We start from the raw sequence: 12,225 nt of genomic DNA on the forward strand, positions 1-12,225 counted from the left end.
AGGCCCCACCTTCAACACTAGGGATTACATTTCGGCATGAGATTTGGGTGCAGACAACATCCAAACTATATAATTACTATTCATGCTAGCTTTCTTGATCAATCAGTGACACAGACGGTAGAAGAGGCATTCACTGTTAAAAGATCTGCAACAAGGAATACAAGCGAAAGAAATCCTTTAATGACTGAGAGGGCTGCCTGGTTCCCATTCCCATTTCTCTCTGCTGTCTTTTCACTAGAGACACTGAAATAGCTATATCCGAATTTTCTGGCCTGCTGTTTACCTAGTGATATAAATGTAATGAAGTTCTGGTCAATGAGACAAAAGCAGAGTCCTGCTGGAAAGCTTTACCCTTTCCTGGCTGGGTCTGCCCTTCTTCTTCCTGCCCTTCTTCTTCCAAACATAGGGATATGTTTGGAGCTTCAATAGCTATTTGCAACCACCAGGCATAAGCATGAGAGGAATGCTGAGACTCACACACACCTTGACACTTCTGAGCTGCTATAAACTCTGGCAGCTACACACCTCTAGACTTTTCCTATGTGAGAAGAATAAGCCCCCTGTTTACTTATGCCCTATGTAAGGGCTTCCTGTGACTTCTGGTCAAAAGCATTCCTAATTTTAAGGTGGCACTTAGGAGACCAGCTCTTCTCTATGGCCTTTCCTCTGTACTTCATTGATAAACTTCTTTGGGAGCTTGTAATTTTTTATCCTCAATGGGAGGCTCATTTTGATCTGCAGCTCCTTGCACAATGCTTAGTGTATAGCACATTAATAAAAACTCAAATATCTGATAAAGAATTAGGGAGTTCTTATACTACATTTGGTATGCATTTGGACATCACTTTAGCCTCTTCTCAAGTTTTACAATAACATATTTCTTAATCTATAAAAGGGAATGGCTGATAAAAATTACCTCTGAATACAATTTTCTCTTGCATTTCAACAAGAATATTTATTAGGTTGGTGCAAAAGGAATTGAGGCTTTTTTCATTGTTAAAATTTTCCATTTGATATCAGAATACATTCTTAAATAAATGTAGTTATATTATACATCATTTTAATGGGCAATTCTTGCTTTATTTTTTTTTGCTAATGACTTGCTGTTTATTTTTATTTTAGACTATGGAAATGATGTTACACAAAAAGCAGATTTGAGCAATTTTCTTATTTGAGCTAAAAATGGGTTGAAAAGCAATGGAGACAACTCGCAACAACTCGTTTGGCCCAGGAGCTGCTAATGAACATACAGTGCTGTGGTGGTTCAAGAAGTTTTGCAAAGCAGGCAAGAGCCTTGAAGATGAGGAGCATAGTGGCGCAACATTGGATGTTGTCAATGACCAACTGAGAGCAATCACGGAAACTGATCCTCTTACAACTACCTGAGAAGTTGCCAAAGAACTCAGTGTTGACCATTTGATGGTCGTTCAATTTGAAGCAAACTGCAAAGGTGAAAAAGCTTGATGAATGGGTGCCTCATGAGCTGAGCAAAAAATCGTCATTTTGAAGTGTCATCTTCTCTTATTCCATGCAACAACAACGAATCATTCCTGGATCAGATTGCAATGTGTGATGAAAAGTAGATTTTATATGACAACTGGCGATGACCAGCTTACTGGCTGGACCTAGAAGAAGCGCCAAAGCACTTCCCAAAGCCAAACTTGCACCAAAAAAATGGACATGCTCGCTGTTTGGTGGTCTGCTCCACTACCGCTTTTTGAATCCTGGCCAAATCGTTCCATCGGAGAAGTATGCTCAGCATATCCATGAGAGGCACGGAAAACTGCAATGCCTGCAGCCGGCACTGCTCAACAGAAGTGGTCCACTTGTCTCCATAACAATGCTCAACTGCACGTCACACAACCAATGTTTCACAAGTTGAATGAATTGGGCTACGAAGTTTTTGCCTCATCCACCACATTCAAGTGATTTCTCGCCAACTGACTTTCACTTCTTCAAGCATCTTGACAATGTTTTGCAGGGAAAATACTTCCATGACTAGCAGGATGCAGAAAATGCTTTCCAAGGGTTTGTGGAATCCTGAAGCAGGCATTTTTACACCACAGGAATAAATTTATTTCTCGATGGCAAAAATGTGTTGATTGTAACAGTTCCTATTTTGATTAATAAAGATGTGTTTGAGCCTAGTTATAATGATTTAAAATTCATGGTTCAAAACCGCAATTACTTTTGTACCAACTTGATACATAGGTACTGTGCTAAGCACTAGGAATAGAGATAAGACAAAATTTCTGCCTTCAGGAACGTATGGCAGAAACAAGGAAGTCAAGAATGATAACTGTATATGTAATATGAGCCCTAATAAAGGCAAGAACAGGTGCTTCCTCAACATCTGCTTATCTTCCACTTCACCCAGAAACTGGCTGTCAGGCTTGGCACAAATCAAGTCAAATTTCCACCCTCTCATATTCCAAGGTACCCTCTTCTCCTTCATTCCACTCATGGAAAACGAAATGCTATTCCTTCTGTCAAGACCAACCCCAGGAGCTGTGCTCTCACGTACCACTTTCACCTCTCACGGGGTCCTGCTCTAGCGGTTATCTACTCTCACGTTTTGTGAACCAAGATTCCGGTGGGAGGTGGAGGGGGTGTCTATACTCAACAGTAGCAATTTATTCACTTCTGATTCATGTCTCAACCTCCACAATCTGGGTTCTGCTATAACCACTTCATTAACAATGCTATTCTGGTAATGGTACCAGAGGTCTCTACACTGCCAAACCAATGGACCACATTCCCCTCTTTATTAACTGGACCTTGCTAAGGCAAGCCACCCTGCTGACCACAGCTTCCCAAACATATGACTATCTTGGCTTCTAATACTACTCTTTGCTTGGTCTTCTCCCATTTCTTAAACCCTACAGTAGTTATTCAAGGGACCAGGGCAGAGGTCTCTGAGACCTTTCAGGGGATCCACCAGTAAAACTGTTTTCATAGTTATGAGGAAGACATCTGCATTCTCTTAGGAGTATACAGGGGAAATTGCCAGACACTAAGTAACATGTGATACAGCAACAAAGAGTAGGTAGCAACAAATATAAGCACCCAGTTGTCTTCTAGTAAGCCAAACATGAAAGAGACTTGCACAAGTGTCAAACTATCAATCTGCTATTTTTTGAGGGGGAAAAATGGTTATTTTTCATAAAAGTGTTATTCAACATAATAGATTTAGTCACTTAAAAACAGGTGTTTTTAAAAGCTTTTGGTTTTGATTTCTAACATGATGTGTCCCACATTAAAAAAAAGCTTTTTGGGGTCCTCGGCAATATTTAAGAACCACATTCTTAAACTTTGTCTTCTTGGCTCTTCTTCGGCCAACTCCTTCAATTTTGATGTTCCCTAGAATAGCTTCCATAGCCCAGCAACTTTCTCACCTTAAATTAGGATTTCTCAGTCTTAGCGTGACCAACCTTTTGGGCCAACCAATTCTTTGTTAATGGGGGCTGTCCCCTGTGCATCCCTGGCCTCAGATGCCTAGCACCCCCTTTCTGAGTTGTGGCAACCAAAAATCTCCAGATATTGTCAAATAAAATCACCCCAGGATGAGAACTACTAACCTAAATAGTATTCCTAGATGATTCACCTAATACCTAGGTTTTAATTTGATTTATGATGATAATTCTACTTATCAAGTACCCATTTAGCATCAGGGACTTTCCTAAGTACTTGACGTGTATTAACTCACTTAAGCAGTGGCGCTGACTACAGTCTCCATTAACAAAGAATTAGCTGGTCCAAAAGGTTGGTCATGCCAAGATTAAGAAATCCTAGTTTAGGGTGAGAAAAATTAGCAGGCTATGAATGCCATTCTAGGGAACAACAATATTGAAGGAGGTGGAAGAAGAAGAGCCAAGAAGACAAAGTTTAAGAATGTGGTTCCTGGTCGGGTGTGGTGGCTCAGGCCTATAATCCCAGCACTTTGGGAGGCTGAGGTGGGCAGATCACCTGAGGGCAGGAGTTCAAGACCAGCCTGGCCAACATGGTGAAACCTTGTCTCTACTAAAAATACAAAAATTAGCTGAGTGTAGTGGCAGGTGCCTGTAACCTCAGCTACTCAGGAGGCTGAGGCAGGAGAATCATTTGAACCTAGGAGATGGAGGTTGTAGTGAGCCGAGATCGCGCCATTGCATTCCATCTTGGGCAACAAGAGTGAGACTCCAACTAAAAAAAACAAACAAACAAAAAAAAAAAAACAAAAAAAAACGTGGTTCTTTTTTTTTTTTTTTCTTTTTGGGACGGAGTTTCGCTCTTGTTACCCAGGCTGGAGTGCAATGGCGCCATCTCGGCTCACCGCAACCTCCGCCTCCTGGGTTCAGGCAATTCTCCTGCCTCAGCCTCCTGAGTAGCTGGGATTACAGGCACGCGCCACCATGCCCAGCTAATTTTTTGTATTTTTAGTAGAGACGGGGTTTCACCGTGTTGACCAGGATGGTCTCGATCTCTTGACCTCGTGATCCACCCGCCTCGGCCTCCCAAAGTGCTGGGATTACAGGCGTGAGCCACCGCGCCTGGCAAAAACGTGGTTCTTAAATGTATTTGTCTTGGGACCCTTTTACACTGTGTGAGATGGATCAGTTATGATTCTTACAAAGAAACTGCAGAACAGAGAGTGATGTGACTTGCTCAGAGTCGCATAGAATCGGTGGTGCTGACTACTGCAGTTCTGATTACTCTTCTGAGCTTCAGAGCCCTTTGATTACCTCTGCTGGGCATCCCAGGGGACATTTGCACTCAACATACCCTAAAAATAAGCTAAAAAACCCTCTCGCCACATGTCCAGCTATTTCTGTGTTACTGAAGTTAGTTAATGGCACAAGTCTAAATTCACCCTCTCCTTGTCTTAGCATAACCAGAAGCCTGGATGCCATTCTAGACTCTGCTTAGATTCTCTTCTTCCTTAGTCCTCAGTCCAGTCATTCGAGCTCTAACAATTTCCCTTCTAATGATTTATCAAATACAACATTTATCTCTATCTTCCACTATTCCTGTCCTTACGAGCATCCTAATCTCTACCCTGCACTGCTGCAATTAACTCCCATTTGATGTCCTTGGTCCCTCAAAATCATCTTCTACATTGCTGCTAGAATGATCTATCAAAAATGCAAATCTGGTCATGTCATGTTAGTGGCTGCCTGTGAGCTAAGGGTAAAGTCCAGGGTCCTCAGCATGGCCCCCAGGCCCTCAAATCAGTGGCCCTCTCCAACCTCAGTGCCTTCCTGTCACCCCTTGCATCATACTTACCTCTCTGGCAGTGCTCTGCTGTTTGCCTGCCTGAGCACACATGTTGCTTCATACCTGTGATCCAACGTAACCCCCTGAGAGGCCTACTAGATCCAACACCCTGTGTATCCTTCTGTCACAGCTTAAACCAGTCTGTGACAACTATCTCTGTACCTGTGTCCCACATAGGCTTGTAAAGCCACTGATGGCAGGTGTCTAGTTTAGTTCAAAACTCATCTTTCTATCTTCAGGGCCTCGTATAGCAGTGGTCCCTAACTCGGGGCCACAGACTGGTTGGTACTGGTCCATGGCCTGTTAGGAACAGGGCCCACACAACAGGTAAGTGGTGGGTGAGTGAGCATTACGGCCCAAGTTCCATCTCCTGTCAGATCAGCAGTGGCGTTAGATTCTCATAGGAGCACCTATTGTTAACTGTGTATGCAAGTGAGCTCCTTATGAGAATCTAATGCCTGATGATCTGAGGTGAACAGTTTCATCCCAAAACTATCCCCTCCCTTGACCCAGTCCATGGAAAAATTGTCTTTCACAAAATTGGTTCTTGATGCCAAAAAGGTTGGGGACTGCTGTGGTGTAGCACTGGGCAAAGTATGCTGCAGAGAAGTTTTGTAGAAGCACTGAGGGAAAAGAATGACATACAGCAATGGGACCTGTTTGGGTGGAGGGATGGGAGTGGAGACTGTGAGATGAAGACAGTAGGGAAAACTTTTGTTCAAAGAAGGTCACAATTGAGCTGAGTCTTGAAGGAAGAGGAGGCACTCTAGACAGGAATGATAAAGGACCTGCAGGATAGAACAGTACTTGCAAAGGCCTGGAGGCCCAAGAGGACGTGGCACATTTAGGAAACTACAACTGATGATGACAGAGGACAGGATGCACAGGTAGGACTTTGGCAGAGACTGGAGGAACGGACAGGGCTCATGCTATCAAAACATGGCCTATATTTTAGGTCTTGCAAGAGCGTTCCAAAGTATTTATTTCACTATTCCAATTACTTTAGGCATCACAATGTGCAGGTCACTAAAAAATTTTTACTAGTCTACTTCTGATTGCTTATGCAGCACTACCTGTATTACTTTTGATAGTTAACTTAACCTCCCTGTGCCTCAGTTGCCCTACAGGGTCATAAAAATAGTACCTACCTCACAAGATTACTGTCAAAAATAAACATGTTAATAGATGTGAAGATTATAAGACAGCAGTCGCACACAGAATTGATCAGTGGATGCTGTGTTGCTATTGATTTGCCATCAGTGACAAACAGCTGCTGAGATTAGAGTGGAGGGAAGGGACTGTTCTTGAAATCCACAAAACACAGCCTTAATGTAAAGGTAGGACATATTTTATAACAAGTAAGTTTATCTTGGGAGATGACAGTAGCAGAAACCTAAGTTTTTAGGTCCATGATCTCAGGCAACAGTATAAATCGATTAACAGACTCCTTTGAATAATACATTTATATTTGGGTAATAAGTTTAGCTTAAAATTAGATGTTTAAAGTATAATTTGACCAATTATTTTCTGTAGGTATATCATCTTACAGTTGCCCATACTGAAAGCCATTTTCAATTTTCTGCCTTTCACGTACAGCCTTAAATGATTTTCCTGCAGTCTGAAGAATTTTCCTGTTGAGTTTCTTGAATGACTTTCCTGTTCAGTTGGCAATTACTCATTTGAAAACAATTGGGACTCATTTGCTCATAAATCATTTCCAAAGAGAATTTCAGAAATAGAAGGGTCCTTAGAGACTGTCTAGTCCAACAGTCTATTCTACAAACAAGAACACTGAAATACAGAGATTGAATGACTAGTCCAAGTTATAGTCTTTGAAAGTTCCACCTTGACTTTCCTACATGCTCTCACATAGACCCTCTCCCCGCCACTTTCTTTAGTGTGTGAACTCCCTGCTGGTTCCAAGTCCTTATGTATCCTCAGTTTAAATGACAAAGTATCTTCCTCCAGACTATGGTGAAATCAAATGCTTTCTATGTATTTAACTTGCATATTTCATGTGTTCCCTCAACAGACGTGGTTAAGTACTTGGTGCTAGATGTTTGGTTAATCCTGCTAAAAATTCCACCAGTATGCCTATTACTACACTCTTTACTCTCCAAAGTCAAAGTCATTAAGTAAAATCATGCTCTCCCATGAAATTTAACCACTTAACTGGGTGGATACGACTTCAGTGGTGGTATGACCTAGATGCTGTTCTCAAATTTGCAGAATGAATATGTTTTCTAGGCAGGTTTCTAAACATTTGAGAGTCATTGCTTAAGAGGTTTAGTGTTCCTGTCTTCTGACAGAGGTTGTACAGGTCGGTTTGGCAGCTTACACACCTGGTAGAGGGGAGCCTACCTAACCAGGTGTGTTCCAAGGGTAGGCTCTGCTCCTATGACATCCAATCCATAGCCTGGCCAGTCACCTAAGTGAGGCTTGAGGTAAAGAGATGAGTTGATCCAGTCAGATTTTTTTTTTGGGTGAATATGGCTTTAAATCAGAGAGGAGTAGCAGTTAGTCAAAACCAAACCAAACCAAACAACACATCTGAAAAAAATGCAGAGAGAATCCATAAGAAAATGATGAGTCAGAAGCAGCCACAAAGTGAAAGTAGAGGTTCTGAATTAGAAAAAAACCATACCGGCCAGGTGCGGTGGCTCACGCCTGTAATCCCAGCTCTTTGGGAGGCAGAGGCAGGTGAATCGCTTGAGTTGGGGGGTTTGAGACCAGCTTGGCCAACATGGCAAAATCTCACCTCTACTAAAAATGCAAAAATTAGCCAGACGTGGTGGTGGGCGCCTGTAATTCCAGCTACTCTGGAGGCTGAGGCAGGAGAGTCACTTGAACCCCGTGGGGCGGAGGTTGCAGTGAGATGAGATCACGCCACTGCACTCCAGCCTGGGCAGCAACAACAGAAAAAGAATCATAGGCAAATAGGGGAGTGGCGAGGCATGGAAAAAAGTGAATGTGTTATATTAAAGATGTAAGAGTTTAGGCCCTCAGTGTCCTGCTGTCAAGGTCAATAAGCGGGATCTGTCTGGTGAGCCAGGATAAACTGAGGTTTCAGCTCCAAAGCTTGTGAGACTCTTTTTCCTTTACCGCTAGGCATTTCTATCGTACCCTAAACAGAACAGATTTGATTCTGGCAACCAAAAGAACTCTTTACGACACCTAGGGAATTTTAGGGAGGTGCTAGCGTGTGCCTTAAGCTTTTTAGCTATGTGCTACTCACTGGCCATTTCCACGCTCAACTCTTCCAATGCTCTAGGGAAGTTTTACGTATGCAACATATTGGCCTTAACTTCACCAATGGCTGATTTCAATCCTTTTTTTCTCTTCTGCAGAAACATAACACTAATCATGCTCCGAGAGCACCAACTAAGGTAGCCTTTAGGGGAAAACGTTATAAGACGTGAACGTCTTCCCTGGTAGAAAGAAGGGCAAGCCCTCTGCTCCTCCCCGAGGTCTCAGAGGCCACACCTGCAGGCAGGAGCACGCTTTTCGATGGCGGAGCCCGGTCCCTGTCCCGTGGCCGCCGGCGCAGGACGGTGGTTCCCGGTCGCCAAGGACATTGCACGGCAGCCCGCGCCCCCGGCCCCCGGCCCCCGGTCCCCGATCCCCGGCGACCGCTGCGTCACCTGTAATTGTAGGCGCTGAAACGCTTGCTTTCTCTCAGCATAGCCCGGTACAGATCTAACACTTGTGCGCGGCTGGAGGCTGCCATTTTGGAAACAAAAAAAGCAAACAGGTCCTCTTCGGAGAGGTCCCAAGTACAGCCCAACCCACGGAACTTCAGCCTGTGCAGAAACTACGAATGAAATAAAGAGCGGCGGCTCGGCCTTGCCAGCAGGCCGGGCCTAGGCCTAGGTGGGCACCCCTGAGGACCGCGGACGGCACCCGGCGTCCCGGGCCTCTTCCGAGGTGGGCTCAGGCAGGCCTCGGGGCAGCTAAGGGGGCGGTGCCTGGAGGGAGGTGCCTCCGCTCCGCCCCGCCCCCGCCTAGAGGCTCTGGACCCAGTAGCAGCTCCACTAGGCTGAAAGGAAGGGAAACTAGAGGCTTGGCCTTCCGTGCATCCAGCCAAGCCCCTGGGGGACGAAGATCGGAGGCGCGAGCATCCGAGGGAACCGCAGTTGCACCATGGAGAGCCTTTGCGAACCGTCCGGAGACTTGGAGGGGACATTTGTGTTTCAGGGCGCAACGGACCCTAGTACCTCCAGGAGGCTGCGTTGCCCGGGTTACCGAAGGCCGCCCCGCCGAAGCCCCGCCCTTGACCGCCGATGCCCCGCCCCCACTGGCTGCGGCCGCCCTCAGTGCTGCCTTAGAGGCCTTGCGGGATTTCAAGGGTGACTTGACTTCGCCCGATCCTGCTCGACTGGGTGGCGTTTCCTGGCCTTCGCTAGGTCGGGAGCCGCGATGTCTGGGTGTGGAGGTGACGAGCCAGGTGTTCTGTGGCACTCCGGCGCTGCTCAGGGCGACCTGCGTAGGGGCCTGCGAGACAGGCCCGCTTTCTGTCAAAATGGCGGCGCCCAGCGTACATGGGTATCTGTTCAGTTGGGGTTTAAGATTCTTGCCCGTGAGAGCGAGCTAGCCTGCCACGCTTCTGATTTTGAAACACTTGGGTCTGGGTTTCCCGGGAGAGCGGTGAGTGAGTGCCGGCCTCATTGCAGCCTGGGGTGCGACGTGGGCAGTAGGTGTGGTAGGGGCTTTACATTGACCATGGATTTTTTTCCTCTTTCCGGATGTGGATTTGCTTTTGAGTGAAGTGTCCCCGTGGTTTTGTAAACTAATAAATGGGTAAAATGCAGCCTGGCTGTAGACTTCGGAGAATAATTAGAGACCTTTAGGGATTTAGGTATTCTCCAAGAAGCGGAGCAAGTTTTCTCCCATGGCTTGACCTAAACTCTTTTGAATTACCTTATTAAAGTGGTGGATAAAGTTGCTTGTTCTGATCTTTGAGCATGGGACTGGGCGCAGGGAAGCCTCAGCCAATTCTGGTACTGTGTTCGCAAAGCAATTTTCTTGTTTTTAGAATCTTGCATTACATAATCAATCTTAGGAAGAACCACACCTTTCTGCACTCAAGCACAGTAAGGAGTAGCTTTATATGTGAAAACAAACGGCCTGACGCAGTGGCTCATGCCTGTAATCCCAGCACTTTGGGAGGCCGAGGCGGGCAGAACATGAGGTTAAGAGTTCAAGACCAGACTGGCCAACATGGTGAAACCCCGTCACTGTGACATGGTAAAAGCCCCATAAAACTGTATACCTCAACCGTAGCTAGGCTTTGTGTTGAAACTGCTCTCTGTAATCCTAATGTGACAGGCAAGTAGTCCAAACCCACGCCATCTTGGCCCCTGCGACTTGTAATAAGTAACTAAGGTCTGTAATTTCCACCCGTATCCAGACAATATGTAAACTAACGCTTATCTTGACTTCTGTAAACCACTTAAGTAACAATCGGAATATCCATAGCCCCTTGGCCTTCGGAATGTCTGGAGCTCCTCACCCTCATCTCCGCCCAGGAGGTGATTTGCTTTTGGAATCCACTGGCCCTCACCCTTGCCCCTCACCCTCACTCCCAAGGTAGTTTACAGGCATAAAAGGTCTTGACACCCTCCTTTCGGGGCCATCCATGGGTTGGAGAGACGCGAGTCCTCCGTGGCCGCCAGCAATAAAGACCCTACAATTTGGCATACTCTTGTCTTGGTGTTAACTTTCCATGCTCGGGCCAGTATAACACGCTACTGAAAAATACAAAAATTAGCTGGGCATGGTGGCTCGTGCTTGTAATCCTAGCTACTTGGGAGGCTGATGTAGGAGAGTCAGGGACCTGGGAGGCGGAGGTTGCAGTAAGCCAGTTACAATTGCTTCTACCTATTAGGGGATTTAATCATTAATGTATATAATTAATGTATCTAAATGACTCAACTTTGTGGTAATCAAATACAACCTTTCCAAATAAATATGTATAGTTTAAATAGTTTGGGTAGCCTTGTCCTCTGTTAGTACAAGCAATGGTCGCAATTAGGAAAGTGATAGCTTCCCAGTTAATTCTGAGCCAGGTCTTCACAAAAATACCTCTTTAGTTTATTTAAAATGGTTTACTAGTTTGTTGGACATCATTGCCTTGAGAGGCTAATAGAAAATATTAATTTGGAAGCTACATCTCACTTTTGCATATCTTTATTGTGGAGATGGCTTTTTTGTTTTTTTAAAAGAAGAACTCTATTTGAGATTGTAAGTAGAATGGGCCAGAAGCTGAAGAATGGACCATACACATATGTTCCTTAATATGCATTCTATTCTGGGTTGAAATTTTTCTTAGGGAATATCTGAAATAGGAGGTACCATTTAGGAATCAAAACATAAAAATTTCTTTAATATTCATTTTTCGTTTATCCAAAGTTATCAACTACCTATAGTTCTTTATGTAAAATCTTGCATTATCTTCTATTAAAATTAGGGTTGTCCATGACCACCTAATGCTGTGTGAAGAGAAATTTCTCAAATCGTAATAAACAGCGTAACAACAATTTACTGTCCTGAAGCTTAAATATCAAAATGATGTATAAAGTAAAATTTGTATAGAAGTAGTAACTTATGATATTATTTAGAAATTATTCAGTTGGGCATGGTGCTTCACACCTGTAATCCCAGCACTTTGGGAGGCTGAGGCAGGTGGATTACTTGAGCCCAGGAGTTTGAGACCAGCTTGGGCAACATGGCAAACCCCCATCTATACAAAAAATACATCATAGCAAACCTCATATCTACACAAAAAGTACAAAAATTAGCTGGGAGTGATGGCATGTGCCTGTAGGCCCAGCTACTCAGGAGACTGAGGTGGGAGGATTGCTTCAGCCCTGGAGGTCGAGGCTATGTTGAGCCATGATCATGGTACTGCACTATAGCCTGGGCAGCAGAGTGAGACCCTCTCCAAAAAAAGGAAAACACCCAAACCCCTCCAAA

At 44.6% G+C, this 12,225-nt stretch overlaps 2 protein-coding genes across 4 annotated transcripts in view; one reads left to right on the plus strand and one right to left on the minus strand.

Moving 5' to 3' along the window:
- LYRM4 (LYR motif containing 4) overlaps nt 1-9,207 on the minus strand; it is a 153,193-nt gene extending 143,986 nt beyond the window's left edge. For all 3 annotated transcript variants that reach the window (XR_001820630.2, XM_017514648.2, XM_017514646.2), the window contains exon 1: nt 8,895-9,207. Coding sequence is in view for 2 of the 3 variants with exons in the window: in XM_017514648.2 (XP_017370137.1) it covers nt 8,895-8,980 (86 nt within the window). In the remaining variant the exon portion in view is untranslated. The remainder of the gene's footprint in view (nt 1-8,894) is intronic.
- Nucleotides 9,208-9,290: 83 nt separating this feature from the next.
- Nucleotides 9,291-12,225, plus strand: part of LOC108293307 (phenylalanine--tRNA ligase, mitochondrial) — a 146,252-nt gene continuing 143,317 nt past the window's right edge. Inside the window, exon 1 of the mRNA XM_017514644.2 lies at nt 9,291-9,901. The gene's annotated coding sequence lies outside the window, so the exon portion shown is untranslated. The remainder of the gene's footprint in view (nt 9,902-12,225) is intronic.

This window comes from Cebus imitator, unplaced genomic scaffold (genome assembly GCF_001604975.1).
Source record: "Cebus imitator isolate Cc_AM_T3 unplaced genomic scaffold, Cebus_imitator-1.0 Scaffold531, whole genome shotgun sequence".
NCBI classification, from domain to species: Eukaryota; Metazoa; Chordata; class Mammalia; order Primates; family Cebidae; genus Cebus; species Cebus imitator.